Source organism: Vollenhovia emeryi, unplaced genomic scaffold (assembly GCF_000949405.1).
Source record: "Vollenhovia emeryi isolate VEMERY1.0 unplaced genomic scaffold, V.emery_V1.0 DF939141.1, whole genome shotgun sequence".
Classification (NCBI taxonomy): domain Eukaryota; kingdom Metazoa; phylum Arthropoda; class Insecta; order Hymenoptera; family Formicidae; genus Vollenhovia; species Vollenhovia emeryi.
In genome coordinates this window covers 708-22,190 of record NW_011967225.1, presented here as the reverse complement: position 1 = coordinate 22,190, position 21,483 = coordinate 708, and the positions used below count along the sequence as shown (strand labels likewise).

Here is a 21,483-nt window from a genome sequence, read left to right as displayed (position 1 = left end):
ATCGCAGTCGTGGTCGTTGAAATAGGAATGGAAGCCTCCGCTACAATGACTCTCGGTTCTGTCTACCATGGTCGTAGTCGTAAGAATAATCGACTGCGATTGGTCAATTCTTATGCGTCTGACTGAATTGACCAATCGCAGTCGATTATTCTTACGACTACGACCATTGTAGACAGAACCGAGAATCATTGTAGCGGAGGCTTGAACCTATTCGAGCGACTACGACTACGACTGCTTTGCGACTGCTCAAGCGACCATCGATACAACTGTACGACCATTGTAGACAGAACCGAGAATCAATGGCCGCGTTCAGCAGACACAACTGTTGAGTGAGCGCTCAGTATGATTGGTTAATACTTTCAGATCCAGCCAATCATGTTAAGAAATCATTGAGCGCTCACTCAACAGTTGTGTCTGCTGAACGCGGCCATTGTAGCGGAGGCTTTAAATGACAGGCATTGGTCGTTGCGTTGGTATAGAAGCACGTTGGAGCATGCGACGCGAACAGACCTCACGAAGTGAAGTTTCCCTGTCGGGTCCGCGCGACATGGCGACTCTTGCTAAAAACCCGCCGTGACTTCGAACGAGGAGAAACGGCCACCGCGTGCCCGCGTCGTCTTTCATTTTCGATCGTAGGGACAGCCGGTGCTCGAAATGTCTCGAAATAGCGTCGACGGGGCGAGCGAGGCGGTACCGCCCGGATATTTCGGATAAGTCGCGTTCACAAGCCTCCCCAAGGTCGAGGGAACGAATCTCAATAGACACGCAAGAGTCGCAAGAGATCGCAAGTACGTCGACGCATCTCCGTAAAAATGCACCGTACCGATAGCGTGCAACGGCACGCAAGTCACGCTGGTCACGCAACGCCGGTTAGTCGCGTTCGCGTTCGCTCTCGGCGCGCGCGAGAGAAAGAGAGACGGGGGCGGATTCGCTCGGCTTAATTCGAGATCCGAGACTCCGAGTACAAACTCCAAGACGCGAGCATGTGACTTCCGCGCGCGCGAGATAACGGCTCCGTCTTATCGGCGATCCCGGATCGATCTAGGCTAGAGTCCCCGCGCCGATCGTCGCGTTAACAATCGGGCCTGCGCGAACAAAGAGAACCGGCCGCGAGGTGGAAAAGAAACCGCGTGACAGGTGGGGAAAAAGAATACATCCGGGGGCGGAGGGAGCGTTAAAGAGGTTCGTAACGCGGGAGAGGTGGGTGACATACATATTTAAGGCTGCCATGCTTGCGCCCCACCGTGCCCTCCAGCCGTGCGCGCATTTTATAAGGACTGTACGCACGTTACAGTCGGTTAGTTACCACGGCGTCGCGTCACCGTCGCCTTCCACCTCGCCCTCGTCCTCGCCGCTCGCCGTGCGGAGGTCCGACTGTCAACGTCATCATCCGCTGCTGCGAAACCCGCCGTCGGCGGAACGATTCGCGAGGACTCTCGGCGCCTCCTTCGCGACAATGGCAAAAATCAAGGTAAGTAAGGTCGGCCGTGTGCGCACCGTAAAGTCGGGAGCGATCGGGGGGGGGGGGAGGGATTTAAAAACCGGTATAAGTAACCCCGATTTCTTCGGGGAGAAGGCGTGGGAAAGTAGACTTCACTCCAGACTTTTTCCTACTCGGACTGAAGGCCGCGCGAATATTATCGCTAATTTTGAAACGTCGGCGAGAACGCACTTCGTTTAGGAGCAAATATTTTAACTCTTTCGCAAGATCGTGTCTCAATCGTGCACAATTGTCGAGTTTTTCCCGTAAAACACTCGGTCTCCGGTCGCAAATGAGCGTTTAAGCAGAAAAACCGCAAGTTGCGTAAAATCGAGATACAACCGGAGACAAGTCCAAGTGTCTCTTTGATCTTAATATTTGTAGAATGAAATTTTTATGTTACAAAAGAATTGTCCAGAGAGAGAGAAGCTTTCGGTAAACTATTGATTGTAAGGTGAGATGTTTCTTGGAATTTTCAGGCAGGTCCGGTCGTCGACATTCTCGGCGACGAGATGACGCGCATCATATGGGACTCGATTAAGGAGAAGCTCATCCTGCCCTACCTGGACATCGAGATGCACACGTACGATCTGGGCATCGAGAATCGCGACGCGACGAACGACAAGGTGACGGTGGAATGCGCCGAGGCGATCAAACGTTACAACGTCGGCATCAAGTGCGCGACCATCACGCCCGACGAGAAGCGCGTGGAGGAGTTCAAGCTGAAGCAGATGTGGAAGAGCCCGAACGGCACCATCAGGAACATCCTGGGTGGCACGGTGTTCCGCGAGGCGATCATCTGCAAGAACATACCGCGCCTGGTGGTCTGCTGGAAGGAGCCGATCATAATCGGCAGGCACGCGCACGCCGACCAGTACAAGGCGACGGACTTCGTGGTGCCGGGCCCCGGGAAGCTGGAGATCACGTGGACCGGCACTACCGGCGAGAAGATCCAGCACACCGTCCACGACTTCAAAGGCCCCGGCATCGCCCAGGCTCAGTACAACACCGACGAGAGCATCCGCGCCTTCGCCCACAGCTCGTTCCGGTTCGCGCTGTCGCGCGACTATCCGCTCTACCTGTCGACGAAGAACACGATCCTCAAGAAGTACGACGGCCGCTTCAAGGACATATTCCAGGAGATCTACGACAAGGAGTACAAGCAGCAGTTCGAGGCGAAGAAGATCTGGTACGAGCACCGGCTGATCGACGACATGGTCGCCTACGCCATGAAGTCTGACGGCGGTTTCGTGTGGTCGTGCAAGAACTACGACGGCGACGTGCAGTCGGACTCGGTCGCTCAGGGCTACGGCTCCCTGGGAATGATGACGTCGGTCCTCGTGTGCCCGGACGGTCGCACGATCGAGGCGGAGGCCGCCCACGGCACCGTCACCCGCCACTACCGTCAGTACCAGCTGGGCAAGGAGACGTCCACCAATCCGATCGCCTCCATTTTCGCGTGGACCCGCGGGCTGCTGCATCGCGCCAAGCTCGACGACAACCCGCGTCTGCGACACTTTGCCGAGACCCTGGAAAAGGTCAGCATCGACACCATCGAGTCCGGCTTCCTCACCAAGGACCTCGCCATATGCATCAAGGGCATGAACAACGTCACCAGGGCCGACTACCTCGAGACGTTCGAGTTTATGAACAAGCTCGCCGAAAATCTCAAGAAACAGCTCAAAGCGTGACTCGCCGATGACGAAGAACGTAGCCTACGAGCCAAGTATTAAGTCGCCGCTTTGTTACGAAAGGAAGAAAGATATTTACGTGGTTACGGGAAGAAGCTACACTTCAATGAGCATATATAATATATACATAATTACGTGCGTATAACATTGTCGCTTACAGTTACGTCAAAAATCTTCCTCGGTTTAACGCCGCGTGTCGTAATCGCACCCGATTTATCTTCGGGGCATTAATTAGACCAATTCATTTCGCAAAACGACGAAGAGTCGATTGCCTCATGTTTTCCTCGATAGCTGTGCAATAGATACGAAAGGCGAGATAATACTGGCGAGATACTGGCTGATGATTGGACCAATTATTCAACTCAGCAAAGCAATCGATGATATAAGTTATCGGTTTATCGTGGTGGCATATTAAAAGTGTAGAATACGTCACCGCGAGTAAACGAAGTAATATAACGAAGCAAATAAATTTGGTACTGTTGAGCGGTAAAAGCGAATTTGTACTGTACATGTAGATTTTTAAATACACCTTTTTTTTTCAATCACAAGACTACAAGTTAACGTACATACGTACACACGAGCATTCTCTATTAAACGAGCGAAGTTCGGAAAAAAAATCCTCAGGAGATTGAAAAGGGAAACTTTATTTATGTAAAAATATAGGAACTTGTCTTTTTAAATGTTTTCTTGACGCTACCATCTAATCGCATTCCCAAAGTTTGTGTTGTGTGTGCAAGTACTGAATTTTGTCATCAATAATATAACATCACGTTTTTAGAATCTACTTAAAAAAAAATGCATCGCGCGATCTATCGCGTGTCGAATAACAATTTCGTAAACTGTAACGTTCGCTATTGGTTATCAATTCTTGCGATTACTTAATTTCGCCCGTAGTACGAATGTTACGCTAACACGTCGAGATAGGAAATGTTCGGTTTGCTACAAACCGAGCAAGAAAGGATGAAAAACATAATTATCTTCGACGCTTTGAATAATTCATGGAATTACGCGCAGTGGGATGTTTATATCAATTCTTTGCGTTATCAGCAAGTCACACGAGTAAGAATGCGCGATGACACCAGTAGTTTCTGCTCGAAATGTCAAATTTACATATAAAAAGAAGGCTTGGAGCTACTGCAAGGTGTTTGTGTCTTCGTAATTTACCAGAATAAAAGCTATTCAAGCGTTTCGATCAGTATTGAGATCATCTTCAGTGAGAAACAAATTCGTCTACGTTGTACGTATAATAACAGTAAAGGAAATTGTAAAATACGATCGAAGTCGTCCTAAAACTGGTCTTCAACAATTAGGATAAATAAGAAGAGTCAGTTGAAGCGCATGAAAACTTGGATTTTTCAAGCATCGGAAGTACACAAAAAATTATTCAGCGATTCAAATTCCTATAGCTTTTCTATAGAATCGATTGTCTTATTTCATTCATTTTATTCATTTATTTTTAGACTTCCTAACTGTTTTGAGAACAGACATATGTATACATATAATCTTCCGACTCCTCGTAATCATCGGCAAAGATCAAATTAAATATATGGAGACCAGAAAAAAAACGAATAAATATTTCAACAATGACTCGACACTTTTTAACGGCGAATCTGTTAGTGAAACACGTAGGTCTGCATGCATTGATTAGCTTAATCGATCGTGAAAAATTCATCGACCTTTCGAAACCTTTTATAAAATATTCATGTATTCGCGCGACGGTCCGAGTTCTCGTCAGAGTTCCCGCCTTATGTAACAAATCGAGAATGGGTATGTGCCAGTGCATCGCCCGTTACGTTCAACGCACCCGCGTTACGGTGCGTCACCATCGGTCGGTAAACGAAACGTCGGTATCGTCGCCCATTACTTTATCGACACTGCGTTCCATTTCTAGCCACCCACCTTATCCGCCATGTGGAGACAAAATGTCTCCAGTTTCGAACAGTTGTACATACGACGATACAGAAGGGACATGGCTAACAATGCAGCCAGGCAGAAGAACGGAATTTGGCTCGAGACATGTGTATCCTTCAGTCGCTTGTTACTTTCAATTTTCGCCAAAACTGCCCTCGCCGTTTTACTACTTCGCCCACCGGATTCCGCCCAAAATTATCTCCGCGGATCTCACCGATCGATGAAATGCATTTGTTTCGCCGTAGATCGAATCCGCTCAACAACGATAATTCGTCAGCGTTACCTATTCGGCTCTCGGGGGACTTAAATATTCGTGCGTTAGCCGATCACCTTCGCTGACCACCAGCGAGCAAAAGTGAATAATACGCTAACAGTTTGTCAGCAGATTCGAGCAGAATATCGCGACGGTATTTAGTATCAAGCTCGTGCTAAGCTAAGCAAGCGGCCCTGCTTGGTATAATCCGACGAGCAGCAGAAACCGAGCAGGAATTGTGTCATTTTGTAACCGCTCGAACGGAATGTGTCGTTTAAATGGTTACGAAATGGCACGTTCTGCTCAATTTCTGTAATCAGTTTGTCCTCGCATTCTATTCTACTGGCAGATTACATATTACATGTTTACATTATCGTTTATTTGGCTGTCTAAGCGAAAAATCAATATCATTTATATCGAAAAAACAAAAGAGAAAGAAGGAGTTAAAAGACGATCACGAACAGTTAATGTAAAGTCTATTCCTCGGTCACATTCCTGCCCTTACGGAAAAAACGTTCAAGTTTTGAGTGTTAAACACTTGATTGTCCTTGATTTACATTGAAATTTACTCTCAAATTTCAATGTAAATACTTAAATCGAGTGTTAATACGCAAAACTTGAATGTTTTTTCCGTAAAGGCCCGTAAAGGGATGACCGAGGAACAGACTTTATATGATAATCTCTTTAGGTTGCCAGTAATAAACAACCATGGATCAGTTTAGTCGACCTTAACTGGCACTTGTTTAATAAATTAAAAATAAAAAACATAATATAACGTGCAACGTTGCGACCACGGGTTTGGGTTCTTATCAAGCACAAATTCTAAAAGGGAACAAACCAATAATCGGAGTTACACACTTATCGTAGATACAAATAAAAAATTACAAATAAAATTTAAATTTATCGAGTATCAACACTCAAAACTTGAGTGTTTTTTCCGTGAGGGTGGACCCGCTTGACAATCGTGAAAATTGTCCCAGGGATAGTCCCGTGTTTCTCCGACAGTACTTTTTGAGCTTCTTTTTTTAAATCGCTGCGCGCCAGGTCCAACTTGGTCCTTCTCAATGGCGGCGCGACGCGTGCACGCGCGTCTCTCCTGGCAGGTAGGTAAGAGACGCACGCGTTTGCGTAATACCCCGCTGCTTTATGCACTCACACGTCGACGTTGTTATCGCGGCCGTCGGCGCCTCGCGTAGGAAAGGTCGTCCCTTCCGCCACGACGCCCATCCGGTGACGTTCGCTCGCGCGCGCGACGCCGAAAGGAGAAGAGAGATCCGACTATCGAAATAGGCGCTCCCGTGCCTGCGTAACCCTTGAAGCGGAGACAGCAGACTTATATTCTATTGCTGCACTGGTGAACTGGTACAGTAAGCCAGAGTGAAAAAAAAAACATACTTCCCAGATAACATGCTTGTCTAAAAGACATCTTCAAGACTTCTTTAAAACGTCTTTAAGATATCTTTTAGACGTGTATTTCTAAAGATGTCTAAAAGACGTGTTAAAGACATCTTAAAGATGTCTTTTAGACATGCATGTTATCTGGGTTGTCTCACTCCAATTTGTTGCACTAGTCCACCAGTGCAGCGATAGAGAACAAGCCTATTATACTCTTACAGAAATGTAACAATTGGGAGCGAAAAAAGCACTGAACAATTACTAGAGCTCAGTAATGGAATTATTGGAATTTGTTGATGTATAGTAATTTTCTAGCCACTGCCACTTCGTCGTTATACTACATTTTGATTATTTACAGCTAATCGTTACACAGAAACCTTTTAAATGAATGCAAAGCTGAATTTTAGAACAATAATACGGCGTCAAATATCGAAAGAAAGTATATGTCCGAGTAAACAAGGTTTGAGTAAAAAAAGTGATTTTTACAGGAGTCTTTTTTACTCAAAGCTTCTAGTTTCTTTTTTCTGCGGTACTTTTCAATTTTCATCACTAGTTAACGTTCGATGCGTTTGACGTCGATTCGACCATTATTTCTCACTGGGATGGATGTGGGTGTGGGTGTGGGTGTGGATGATGTGATTTGCCGCATCCCCAATTTCTACTTCGGCCGTTCGCTCGCGTGGGACGTTGGCAATATCGAAAACAACGGCAAATAAACGGCGACTACCGTCGCGGCTACTTCTCGCCGACAGAAATCGTGGGCTCTGAATCCTCGGCTGAACGCCTGGGACACCCTGTATAACACGGGCGTGCTTCGCTCCGCCCCGACGACGCGGAGGAAACGATATACCGGCGAGGCATGCACGTCGCGCCGCCGGTGCTTCTCGGCTTCTGCGGCACCGAGGACTCGCTCTCGGCTCGCAGGACCGGGAATCGCCGAGGCGGCACGTGCCTCCACCAGGACCGGAAAGCAGGCGACCCTGAGAAGCAGCGGCGACGCGCGAGGAGACGCTCCCGCCGTCCGAGAGTGCACGGAGTTCGCGGGGAAGGAAAAAATAATTAGCGAGTAATAATAGCGAACGATACCAGGCGTGACTACGTAAGAAAACGCTAGCCCCTCGGGTGGTACCCGGCGCGGGAGGGGAGAGAGGATTCTCGGGGACGAAAAGTAGCCCTGGCGAAAATAATATGTCTATAAGAAGTTTGTTCAAATGTAGAGTCAATGTCTTAGTTTGAGTGTTAAAACATTTGTTGAATTGTTTGTGAGATATCAATTTAAACACGGAGTTGTTTATGACATGTTCACGGTTACAAGTGTTGCGTTTAATGATACAATGTCAAACGTTTCCATTATAGTTTTCTAAGCGTTTGTAAGATGTTGTCAGTAAAGAATTAACCAGGTGTTTGCGACGTACTTCCAATCGGTATGACCATCAATAAAACTCTTAACAAATATTTATTAACATCATCTCTCACTTAAAATTTTCGCCAGGGAGGACGTGTAGGACAAAGAGACTGCATATCTCCAAAACGGAAGGGATTCAGTTAGGTCGTTCCGAGAGAAAAGAAAGAAACGGACAGTTTTCTCGAACGATTGGGATCATTGGGATCCAGTCACGGTAGGATCTCTCTGTTGTACGTTGCGTAGTCAGAGGTCGCCAGTAGACCCAGCGAGAAATTAGAGTCCCAAATGATAAAGAGAAGCGCAATCGTTGCCCCCTCCATGCTTCTCATGGTCGCCATGTTGGGCCCGCAACTGAAACAGTACAGCTAGTGCAACATGGTACAGCTGAGATGGTACAGGTTATGGTACGATACAGCGCTAAACCACGCAACATGTATACCGAAGGTGTATGGAAAATGTCTCGGAGATATCTAAAATATGTTTTCTTTTAGAAAATAACATTACAAATGTACCTTCTTCCTATTTACAGTGCGCTTAGTTTGCACATAGGATTCACTACGGGCTCAACATGGCGGCCAGCCAATCAGCATGCGAGACGCCAATCGCGCTTCTCTTATTATTTAGGACTCGAGCGAGAAATGACTCGTCGATCGATGTCGAAACGACGTCGAATCGACACCGACACCGTCAAATTGATGTTCGAGGTTGACGCCAATTTGACAGTGTCGATTCGACGTTGTTTCGACAAATCATTTCTCACTGGGGAGCGATGCCATCGTAATAGAAACAAAAGAGTCGCTCTCGGGCGACGGGAGTGCAGTTTCTTCCTCGGGCGCAGCCCAGGACCGCGGGACTTCCGGCGAGGCGAGATGAAGCGAGAGGGAGGGAGGGAGTCGTCGTGAGCGTCGTGAGGAACGGCGCGCTTCTTCCGGTGGTCGGGACGGAATCGGAATTGCAGATGGCGCCCGGGCTGCGGCCGCCTCGCCATCGTCATCGCCATCGCCGCTGCTGGTCGAGTCAGTCGGCCACAAGGGCGCGGCGAAGGGGTGGGGGAGGGAAGGGGCTGCGCCCGTTCGCCTTCTCGTAGTCTTTCTACGATCCGCCATCCGCTCCGACGGCCAGTGCTGACGCCGGTGACGAAAGAACGATATTCGCGATCGAAGCCGGCGCTCGCGGCCGAGGAGAACGGAAGAGCTCTGCAAGAACGAGTCGGAGCGGAGTGCTGGAGGCAGGGAGGGAAGGGAGAGAGATAGATATAGATAGACGGAGACGGAAAAAGAGGGATAGACGTAATTAGAGAGGTGAGGAGAGGAAGCTAAGAGGAAGGAAGAAGCGGCGACACTCTTGTTCGCCGCCGATGCTTTTTTTTTCAGTGAGACTCGTCGATCGATGCCGAAACGACGTTGAATCGACACCTTCAAATTGATGTCGATGACGATTCGACGTCGTTTTTCTCCACGTCGACCGACGAGTCGTTTCTCGCTGGGTTGAGACGCGACGCGACGCGACGAATAGACGAACGGGACGAACGAATGAATGAATGGGTGAAGCCTCGGCGATTAATTGATCCTCGGAGGGAGGGGCCCCCTTTGGCCGGCTGCTCGATTACTCGAGCGTCGATCGTTGCTGAAGTGACGCTAATTGTCGACGCCGCGCTAACGTCAGAATAATAATCCACCGCGGAGACGGCCGCATTTTATTATGTGCCTACGACATTGCGTCGCGACATACCCGTATTTCGTTCTTGCGCGTTATATTTATTTTTAATTGTCACGCTTCGGTTTGTAATAATATTATTATTATTACATAATGAAAGTTCTGCGGCGCACACGTGGCGAGCGGTACGTGTTAAAAAGCCCCTCGGGTCACCGTGCGGTCACCGTCGCTCGGGCGGTCGGATCGCGGACGAAGGCGCGTCTTCTCCGTCTCGGACCGCGCGCGACGGTCCGATATCGCGGCCGCGGAGAGCTGGCCGGGGCTAATCATGGCGCCGCGCGGCGCGGCACGCCGGCGTTCCCCGCGGCCGTGGGAGCCACTTGACTAAATTCGATCTACGCGCGACTCGCGCGAGCGATCGCCGCCGTGGACGCACGAGGCTTGCCTTCTATTGCCGCACTGGTCAACTATAGTGCTACAAACTGGAGCGGGAGAAGTATGTTTCTTTCATTCCGGCTTGCCGCGCTGGCTGACCAGCGCGGCGATGGAAAGCAAGTCTACGGTCGGTCGATCGCGGTCGACCCGATCCTTTTCGCACGGTACAACCAGTAGGTCCACTCTCCGCGTGGGAATCCGCCATGTCTGGTGCAAATCCAGTAGAGCGCATGTGTGTGTTCTCGTCAAGTTGCAACTACTCCATGTAGTAACTTTAGGCTGAGACTTAAGACTGCATCTTAACCCATGAGAAACGATGCCGTTAAATTGACGTCGATTCGACATCGTTTTCGACATCGACCGACGAGTCGTCTCTCGCTGGGTCGGGAGCCGCCGCGATCGCCGCCGATCGCCGACGGTGCTCCGGCCCGGAGGAGCACCGCGGCCATGTTTGCGCCGACGTCCACGCGGCGATATTTGGAGCGGAAGCGGAAGAGCGGGAGCCGACGGGACGCCGTATCGACGTTAGGTCCGCGCGCCCGTTTTTCTCCCTGCCTCCTCCCCCTGTCCCCTTTTTCTCGCACCTTTGTCCTAGGCACATCCGAGGGACGCGCGCCCGTAATCTCCCTCGCGGAATCGTAGGCGAAATAATTACCAGAAAATTACCGCACGTCAGTCATTTCTGGGGCTCGATCGCGAATCTTTTCCTCTAACGTCAACTCCCCAGCGGGAAATGACTCATCGACCGATGCCAAAACAATGTCGAGTCGACATCGCTACGGCGAAACATTTCTCCCTGGGTCGTGAAAGGTGAAAGATTTCATTAACGAGTCGAACACTCGTCAATGAAGTTCGCCACCTGGCACGATTTCACTCTAGAGGAAAATATTCGCGATCGTACCCCCGGGGTTCGATCACGAGTCTTTTTCTCCAGCATGAGAACTCGCGAGAAAGGTGAAAGAATTCTATTGACCAGTATTGAATTCGCCAATGAATTATTTTTCACTCCTCGCGAGTTCACGCCGGAGGAAAGGATTCACGGCCGAGCCGTCGACGATTCGATTACCGAGCTCTGGCAGCTACTCAGTGCCTTTGTCGTTCCCGGCGTACATACATTTCCGTGAGGTCCCGGAAACGAGGAAACGAGCGCGAACGCGCTTTGCCCTTCGCCACGCGACCCGGGAGATCGTAGAAATCGGCAGGGGAGAGAAGAGGAAGTCGCGTTACGGGACTGGGGCCGCGACGACGACGACGACGCGATTTCGCGAGCGCGAGCGCGAATTTCGCGTAGCTCGGCACTTTCGCGACGCGCTCGGAAATCGCGATCGAGCGTGACGACGACCCGCGGCGCGACGGGGGGCCCCGGCGCGCGTCCTCCTCCGTCGTCTCGCGGGGCCGTTAACGATCGCGACAACGCTCTGCTCCTGCCTCTCTGCACGCGCGTGTTGTCGCCCGATAGATCCGGCCCCTAGAGTCGTCGCGGCGCGGCGACGAAGGAGGAGGTAGCGGCCGTGGCGGGGGAGGCGGGGCAGGGAAGAGGAGAAAAAAAGAGGAGAGGTCGGTCGCGAGACGCCGTAGGAGACTCCGCGGTGGCGGACGCCGGGAGATGCTTTTCGGGGATCATTTTCTCCCGCGGGAGAAGATTTTCCCCAATTCCGCCGCCCGCGGGGAAAAAGGGAAAAGAAAATATGGCGGACCGCCGCCGCCGCCGCCGCCGCCGCCGCCGCCACCACCACCGCCGCCGCCGCGCGTGTCGTGTCTGCGTCGTCTCCATCGTGAGGAGAAACAGGCGCACGAACGCACGCACGCACGCAGGCACGCGCTGGTCCGGCCTGGTACTTCCGTAATAAACGCCGAACCGGAATTCGTTCGGACCGGACGCCCGGCGGCGGCTAACGTCGCAGGACGAAAATAAGTAGCATTGTTGTTGCTGCGCTCCGGCAACAACACGACCGGGAAAGCGGCCCGGCGCGCCACTGGCGGCCCGCGATATCGCTCCGATAGAGGTTTTTTAATCGCTCCTGGCTCGCAAGAGCCGAGAGCGGAGTCGGACGGGCGCGTTCGACGCGTTCGCAGCGAGAGCGTCGTCGCCCCCGTCGTGCCGTGCGACGCGCGTGAATGCGCCAGCAGCAGCAGCAGCAGCAGCAGCAGCAGCAGCAGCGGCGGCGGCGGCGGTGGCGGTGGCGGTGGCGGTGGCAGAGGCCGCAGAGGCAGCAGCAGCAGCAGCAGCAGTAACAAGAGCAGGCGGTGAGTGCCACGAGCGTAATCGTAATCGTTATTGCCAGTCGAGAGTCCGACGATGACGGTGCCTCGCGCCGGACGCTAGAGAACGTGGTGAATAATTATTCCTGCGCGGAGGAAGCGAAGGCGAGCGAGACGGGGAGACGGAGAGAAGTGGAGGAGAGCGAGAGCCCGCGCGCGCGCCATGTTTCCTGCGGCGGGCAAGGGCGAGCGAAGAAGTCTGCGCGGAAGCGCGCGGCTCTCGTCCAAGATGTCGGGAAGACTGTCCCGGTTGCGTGCACTGCGGCCGCGGCCGCAGCAGCAGAGGCGCGCGAGAACGGAGCCCGTCGCCGTCAGCCCCGCGACGACGACGACGCGGCCGGAAGGTAACCTTAAAGGGGCCGCGGCGAGTCACGAGGTGGAGCGCGATGCGAGGAGAAGATACGACGCGTGGAAGGGCGAAGATACTCCGGGCGCCGCTCTGAACAAAGCGGCCGAGATGGACGGGGGTGACAAGGACGACGAGCTGACGATGACCGCCATCGACGAGCAGAAGCAGGAGGAGGAGGAGGAAGAGGAGGAGGAGGAGGAGGAAGCGATGCTGGACGGCGGCGACGTTGAAGTTGACGTCGACGTCGACGTCGACGTCGCCGTCGCGGTGAATGCCGAGGGTTCGGCCGACGGCGAGGCGGCGGTCGAGCAGGCGTCTTACGAGTGCAAGACCTGTAAACCGTCGAGAACGCTGCCGAGTATCAAGGCCTACTTCGAGCACCTGCGAAAGCAGCACGGATACAAGGTGAGCAGCCGCGAGGACGATCCTCTCGCTCCATCCAGATTATTAACCTCTCGAGTTTGTCTCGCTACGTGTTTCACGCTCTCGTGCTTATTTAAAAGAGTTTGTTTATTTATCTCTCTCCTCTCTTTCCGTCTCTTTTTCTCTTTCTCCCCCCCCCCCCCTTTAAACATGGCCGTTTTTAAAACGGAAGGTACGACGAGATCGGGAGGGAAGATTCCGTTTTAAAAACGGAAGGTGGTATCCAACGGCTACGTGTCAGTGGTGGAGGCACAGCGTGTTAGCGTGTTACCGTGTTATATTTTTTTCTATACCGCAATTGCCGCACTTACGTTAGTTTGAGCGACGCGCTAAGTGAAACAATGAATATGCAGACGACGCAAGAACTCATAGGGCGCAGAAGGAATATGTTTTATTGTAATTTTTAGGGCAAAAACGGGCACAGTCCAGTCGAAAATCGTTGCCCTGCGTGTTCGTATGTCGCATTGAACGTGAAAGATCTTGAAAATCACCAAAGGGTGCATCATTTGAAAAGAAAATTCTTTCGATGCGCAAAATGCGATTACGTGACGCACATCAGAGCGCGTTATACTAAGCATGTTAAATATCATTCTATGCCGATGATCAAGTGCGATGCTTGTGATTTTAGTTCAGCGTATAAGGTTTGTTCCTCACTACTACTTGGTTTCCCAAGCGGATACATGTTTAAGCGTATATCCAGAAACTTTCCAGGGTTTCTCGGAGGAGAGCTTTGCGATTACGACACTTGAGACTATGTAGATTATATGTGTGCCTTTAACGCTGTTTTTCAGTGGAATCTAGAAAGACACATGCGGAATCACGGAGGTGGAGGTGCTTTCAAATGTCGTGCATGTAATTTTACCGCTGATATCCGTCAGAGCTTAACGGTGCATGAGTCGTATCATCATGACCCACCTGTGGGTCAAGTCAACCGCAAAAGTAATAACGCTTTCGAACGTAAGCCACGAAATAGTCCAAAGCGTTACAATCAGGTATTACACATAAAGCATACGTATACGATCGTAATGCCCTGCGTTAGAAACGCGCCGAATCAATCGCCGTATCGCATAACACGTATTTCAATGTCCGCCAGGTTGGAGCCAGCGACTTTCGAGAGGCGCTGAGCAAGGGTGGCGGAAGTACAACCACGTCGGCCGGTTCTTCCGACTCGTTCGTATCAGATCACTCGTTAATCTCGATAGACGATAAGAAAAATGCGGCTTGCATCGAGCTTAAGTGCGAGAAGAAGGGCTGCGAATTCTCAACCGCCTGGAATTCCGAGATGCAGCAACATTTAGCGGAATGTCACGCGCCGGTCGTTCCGTCGAAGCCGAGAAAGCCGCTGCCGATGTTGATTCCGCTGAGCCTGGCGGGCTCCAAGTCCAATAACGCGCACAACAGTAGTAGTAGTAGTAGTAGCAGCAGTAGTAGCGGGCCGCCTACGACCCTGCTCAAGGTCCCGCGTGTCAGAGTGAGACCTGAGCTGGCGCAAATCGCGAGAGACACGGAGCTGGCTAAGATAAGCAAGGAGGTTGGTTGAGATAATTTGTCTCGTTGGCTTTGTTGAGAGAAGAGTCTATACAACGTGGCGTCTTATCGTCTGCTTTCAGGCCGTGAGTTTGAGGAGGAATCTCCACGCGGCTGGTGTATTTGAGAGAAAGAACGCTTCCTTCTTCGATAAACTGAAGGAGAAGCTAACGACGACCGCGACGTCGATTAATAACGGTGTGCCGGAGGTAGCTGTAAGTAGCGAAAACGACTTGAAATGCTGGTGTACGTTTAAAGCTGGTAGCATGGAAGAGCTAGCTTGCCACAGACAGACACACCACACCGCGCTCAGCGTGTCCGTGGGCACGACACGTTGCCCTAAGTGTAGAAGACGTTGCAAGAGTACGACCGATCTCCAAACGCATATGCAATCCTGCCACTCGCGCAACGACGCTACGCCGTCCGTCGATAGTAGTTTAGAGAAAGTAACGAATCGCTCAGACGTCCGCATGACCTCGTACCGCGACGAATGCTCTTTTTCGCCGCAGCTGGATTGGGACGCGAATGTCAGAGGACTAAATTCTTCTGGATCCTCGGTACGGTGCTTGATAATTTACGTATATACGTTAAGAAAACCGCTGCGCAACCGCGACTCTCTAGATGCGAACATCGACGTCAAGTCTGTATAAAGCGACTCAAGTTTGAAAATTCTTTGTAGAAGGCACTTGTGAGATTTCTACTCTCATTACTATGTGGATTATTATTTTTTATTTTATTTTGGCTTGTATACTTCATAATTTCACGTTTCTGTAAAATAGTCAAAGACCTATGAATGTTGCTGTTGTTATTATTGTTAGCGTTAGCACAAGATATTTTGTAGGAGTATGCATAAAGAAGCTCGATGTATAGCGAAGTGGTGGGCGTTGATTAGAAACTAGAGCGAGCCTCCTTGTGTTTCTTTTTATTTATTATTAAGAATGTGCTTTACATATTGCATAGTGGATGTCGAGCATATCTCCTTCTAGTTCGTTACTAGTTCGTTTCTAGTTTGTTTCTGCTGGCAGTCCTACTTATTACGATAAAAAAAACTTTTGTCAGTTCGAAGGTGGTCCGACACATCCGGGCGGACGGCGGGTATTCAAATGTCCCCATTGTCCGTTTTGGGCTTCCACCGCAAGTCGCTTTCACGTACATATAGTCGGTCATTTAAACCGGAAGCCGTTCGAGTGTTCAATGTGCGCGTATCGTTCTAACTGGCGATGGGACATCACAAAACATATTAAGCTTAAAGCGGCTAAAGACGCAGTGCATACGAGCGCCAGAGTGCTCATGACGGATGAGACAGGTCGACGGAATTATTCCAAATATAACAAATACCTCGCACAGGTGAAATAATGAATCTCAGTTATATAAAATAATTCATTTGCCCTTATGTATATACATACATATACACCTATCTCACATCGTTATGCGATAATTTAAACGAGCAACACCAATGATTGCCTTGCGCAAAGGATGTACGATGAAAGAATCTCGGCATCACAATTCGGCACACGGACGCTTCATCACTATTGCATTGTGACACTTGTTGTAAGCATATTCTTAGTAATCGATAGACGGAGGATGTCGATCCCATCTTTCCCCCACGAAAGTTCGATCGATGTTTTCGAGAGTTGTGCGAAAATCGAGCGAAACGTTCGCCGGTTTATCACGAGCCCGATACAAAATTTTTCATGATGTAGCTTGACAAACATTATTTCATGACATCTGACATCTCGTCTAACGCGTCCCCTCTACCGTGAAACCCCATTTACACGACACAATGTCTCTGCTCCAGGTAGAACAGCAATCGTGGGACGAGGATCGTATGGAGCAGCGTAGCATAGAGGAAACCAATTCCGATGAGTCGTCGACCAAGTTGTTGATCGTGGGCAACAAGGAGTACGTTCCGATCGCTGGCCCGGCCCCGCAGTCCGCTGTCACGATTTTACCTTCGAGCGAGGCGAGTCAGAACAGTCACGGTGTAGACATGAGTCTGCGACCACCGCCCCCGCTTAAAGCGGCGATCAGAAATCGCGGGCAGTCTCTGTTGAAGACCAGTCCTATCACGATGCACATTACCACCCCTAGCGGTGGCGGCGCGGTCTCCATATCCCCAGCGGTGGACGAGAGTAAACGCACTCAGTGGAAGTGTAAACGCTGTGATTACCGAGACACCAACAAGAGCATGGTGATGTTACATGTCAAGACTCACAAACCTACCGATCACGAGTTCATGGAGGAAAGGGTGGGTTCTGTAAAATGTAACTTTTCGCGGTCGTGGTGGTCGAGGAGTTTAAATGAGAAATAGTGTGAAAAACCGACATAGTAGCTCAGTAAAAATATTTATCAGATATTGTAGCAGTTCAGGCTAAAAATATGGTACAAGTTCCATCATACGAGTTGTCCGTCCGACAGCTGTTTCCGCGATTGTAGGAAGTTGCTAAAGAATAACTTTGCTTTTAAACTTTGTATCTGAGTAACTAACATTCTGATCTAACGCGCTCCGTCTTTCGCAGAATCCGTTTGGCTGCGGGGATTGTCCGTTTTCGGCATCGGATGCTGCCACGCTGTCCCTTCACAGGATGCACCATCGGCCGAACTTCGAAGCTATATTTAAATGCTATCTTTGTCCATACTACGTTAGTACAAAGGCGTATGTGTCGCTGGTAACTTGCTTTATTAACATGAACGCTGTGTTTTTTATAAATTCATGATTTAATCTCATTATCGATTTTTCTCTTTTGTAACATTAAGGGAATTTTTAAAATTTTTATCAGTAACAGAAGATTGCAATTGTTCTGACATTATATTTATAATATACACCGTGTTGTGGAATATTGTATGTATATGTAATGCAATACATGTAAACATGATACGTTATTTGTTGTGTCACAGAGAACTGTTGGAACACGCTAGGCTCCACGGGGAAGAGCTGGCAGCTATACATCAGCAAAACGTAGATTTCCAGTTTTCAAACTCCAAGAATCAACTGCACCAGGTGTCGATTACCGAGGGCGGTAAGTTGTGCGATGCGTTTGTACACGTACAATTCATACGCTGAACATTTTCCGCAATCTGAGCCTTTGTTACAGGCGTTTCTCGAACGAAAGACGAGTCCATAGAACAAGTGATTCATATAACGTCGCGTGTCAACAACGTAACGGCGACTTCGAAAACAGCGGCAGCTCAGCAACCACCACCCCCACCACCCTCGCTTCTTTTGGATACCCGATCCCTTCCAAATGCCCCACTTGTTTGGGTGTCACGGCTAGATGGTACACTGACGAAGATGCTCAAGTGTCGCCATTGTCCATACATTTCGTCGCGGCACGCAGAAGTGCGCGATCACGAGACGATGCACGTGGATGTGCCGACTCAGGGTCCCCTGATCGCCTGCACGGACTGTAGCTTCACCTGCTCGCAGCGGGAGGTCATGATCGCGCATACAGAGATGCACGCGGGCTCTCTGGGTACCATACACTGTCTCGTCGACGAGACGCGACCTGATGCTCAACAGGTGAACGATCTGACCACACTGCTTGACATGACGCACAACCCCGTGCTGGGCTCTGAACCCGATCTACAAGACTCGCGTCTGGTGCACTGCTGCGGTAAGTGCCCGGCACGGTTTCTGTGCGAGAAAGAGCTGCGTATCCACCTGCGTTACCATACCACGGAGCTGGCGTATTCATGCCAATGGTGCTCGTACGCAGCGCGGCAGCAGGCACATCTCCTGGCGCATCAGAAGGCGCACTCGACGGAGTATCAGGACCGCACCAAGTACCTGCTGTCCGTGTACGGTCACTCGCAGCGTTACCCACCGCCCGCAACAGCATGCGTCGAGGCGGAAAATCGGGAGAACAATGACGACGCGCCGAGCGTCGCGTGGATTGTCGTCGAGATCAACGAGAACGCGAATGTCTCGTACAGCGCGATCAACGGCACCACGGCGACCGTTCAGAGAACGGTGTTTACGTGTGCCAAGTGTCCGGCTCGTTACTTCAAACTGGATGCGTTGGAGTACCACATGACGTTGCACGGTTCGAATAACCGGTTCAAGTGCAACGACTGCGATTATTCATCCAAAACGGCACAGAATCTGTTGAAGCATCAAGTGGTACACCGACGGCACAACGAAACTAGCGAGGTGACCGCGGAGCTGGCGTCCAACACCGCCGCTCCCGTCGACTCCGCTCTCGCGACGTCTTCTCCCGAATCGCCGCTGCAGTCCGGGTCCGCGACACTGGATCCGCAATTTGGTATCTTTATGCGTGGAAATCCCAACTTTGTTTATCCGGGTTACCTGAGGAATGGCCGTTTGAAGGAAAAGCGCTACAAGTGTCACAAATGTCCGTCCGCTTTTGAGAAGCGCGAACAGTACCGGGTTCATCTGACCCTGCACGGCGCGAAGCAGCGCTATCGCTGCGACACGTGCGACTACTCGGTCAAATACTATGCGAATTACGTACAGCATCTGAGGAAGCACCAGGCGAACGCGGAAGCACAGGCATCTCGCAGGCAATACGAGGACGATCGGATCTCGGTCGATAGCGACAGCATCACCGACATGGCCGCGCCAACGTCGTCGCGCAAGTCCTCGCGATCCTCCGCTGCCGCTGTTAACATGCTCGCATTGTCTTCCGCCAACAATGCGTCCAATGTCAATAACGCGCTGCAGCCGTCCAATCAGGATAGGCAGAGTTTGCTGCTGATGCAAAAGAAGGGCATAATCTCGTCAACGGGCGAGACCGACGCGGAGAGGATCCGCTGCCAGAGCTGTCCGTTCTCCACCACCGACAAGGACGTCATGGATACGCATAAGCGTCGCCACGGCATCGAGCGTATGACGCCGTCGTGCCCGCATTGCGACTACATTCCGCGGAAAGACGAGAACATCAACGAGCACATCAAGCTACACTTCACGAGACTGTACAAGCCCGAGTCCTATCTCATCGTCGAGCTGCTGACGCTGACGATGGAGAAGGTATCCACGAACAGCAAGAACGACAAGGGCAGTCAGCGGTTGCAGGAGGTGTTGTTCAAAGAATGCTCCGACGGTAGATTCCTGCCGCTCACCGAATCGATCAACTCTTTTTCCCTAGGTACCTCCTCCACATCAACGAAGGCTACTAAGGAGAAGGTCACTGTAGATCCAAACACGGGCGAGACCAAACACCATCGTTTTGCCACGTAAATCGAACCTTTACCTTTAGCGATTTGTGTCAGCCACAAATACAACGTGTTTATATGCCTTTTTCTATGTAAGAGACTGGTTCGAAATTGTGGCAGACAACGTAGTTGATCTCGCGAACGATTATAGAATTATATAATGCGCATTGTAAAAATCGGCGATCTTGTTTTCGTTTATAGTTAACGGAGGTTATCAGAATTGCACATCTTATTTCTAGAAGTTTAAATAAAAGAGTATGTATACATACAAAGATTCGCCTTTTTCGATGGCAATGCATACGCGGCGTGCTTTGTCCGATTGCATTCGCTTCTGATTTTTTATGCATTTCATCACTGATTAGTGTTCAGTAACTTGGACTGACAATGTGTGTGTGAGCATACTCTATGCCAAGTTAATACATTGTACGTACGCCATATTTTGTTAATACGTTGGCTAACGATGGGCACAAGACGAATCTAATCGCTTCTAAAATATGAAAATTGTGAAAATTTTTAATAATTTCACATACTGAAGAACCAAAAATGAGTGTACAGCTTTAGTAATTGAACACTTTCATGATCATTGGAAGCTTCACAGGTTTTACTGACACAAGTCCTTAAAAAGGTGACTTGATAATGTAACATGCATTCTGTTATCGGAAAAAAACAGATTAACAAAAAGACAAAAATTTGATTTAGTCGTGGAAGACTTAAAATGACTTAAGTATCTACAAATCTCAAGAATGATTCAAATTTAAGTTTTTTTATAAGTATTTTTATAAAATGTGAATATACTTTGAAATTCAATGATGATAAATCTTCACGTTGGCTCTATACAGTATGACAATATTATGCCACAATCAAAAATTAACTAATTGATTTCTTAGGTATATAACATTTTCAGATATTTGCTTCTTTGAACATTCGAAGCAGTGCAAAGTGTGTGGGTGCATATATATATATATATATATATATATATATATGCATATATATATGCAAAAAATGTATATATATGCAAAAAAATATATATATGCAAAGCAATTTAAAGCAGTTATACATATATTCAGTTTAAAATAGCGTTTTCGAAATAATATGAATTTTTATATGATTAATGTAGATTTTCGAAGAGAGTCGAGTGCCCATCTCGAACAATGGCCAGTTAACACATGACACGGCCATTATTGTAAATATTTATTTGAAGCCTTACCGGTCTTGTACAATAAATGATAATAAATGCTCATACTGTATATACACATATTCACTTGGGCCGGTATTCATAGTCGGATCTTACACCCAAGACCGTCCTGAATTTATCTAAAGATGCTGTATGGAACATTTCATTGGCTACGGAGTATCTAAAGATGATCTTAAGACAGTTTTGAATACAAGATCTGACTATGAATTCCGGCCTTATTGTTGTTTCGTCTAAAAATATATAACACGCATTTATAAGACCGTGACGGGTTTTGCAAACTTCGCAAACCTCGCCGAATTTAAATTACCTATTTTCTTAACGAAGAGATT

General features: G+C 49.5%; 2 protein-coding genes across 6 annotated transcripts; both read left to right on the top strand.

Moving 5' to 3' along the window:
• The first annotated feature begins 877 nt into the window (after nucleotides 1-877).
• Nucleotides 878-4,369, top strand: LOC105566915 (isocitrate dehydrogenase [NADP] cytoplasmic). The gene is made up of 2 exons (XM_012021316.1): nucleotides 878-1,471; nucleotides 1,960-4,369. Exons 1-2 carry the CDS (start codon nucleotides 1,229-1,231, stop codon nucleotides 3,169-3,171), a joined length of 1,455 nt encoding a protein of 484 aa, XP_011876706.1. The 5' UTR covers nucleotides 878-1,228; the 3' UTR covers nucleotides 3,172-4,369.
• Nucleotides 4,370-12,626: 8,257 nt separating this feature from the next.
• Nucleotides 12,627-20,938, top strand: LOC105566914 (zinc finger protein 91-like). 5 transcript variants are annotated; one of them, XM_012021314.1, is made up of 10 exons: nucleotides 12,627-13,242; nucleotides 13,668-13,901; nucleotides 14,052-14,252; nucleotides 14,354-14,791; nucleotides 14,871-15,002; nucleotides 15,847-16,134; nucleotides 16,586-17,035; nucleotides 17,307-17,443; nucleotides 17,686-17,807; nucleotides 17,883-20,938. In XM_012021314.1, the coding sequence occupies exons 1-10, from the start codon at nucleotides 12,652-12,654 to the stop codon at nucleotides 19,982-19,984; spliced, it is 4,695 nt and encodes a 1,564-aa protein (XP_011876704.1). In that variant the 5' UTR covers nucleotides 12,627-12,651; the 3' UTR covers nucleotides 19,985-20,938. The 5 variants fall into 5 exon arrangements, with proteins under 5 accessions (XP_011876704.1, XP_011876700.1, XP_011876705.1 ...); XM_012021310.1 differs by having other exon boundaries at nucleotides 14,871-15,344; XM_012021315.1 differs by lacking the exon at nucleotides 15,847-16,134.
• Nucleotides 20,939-21,483: the final 545 nt, after the last annotated feature.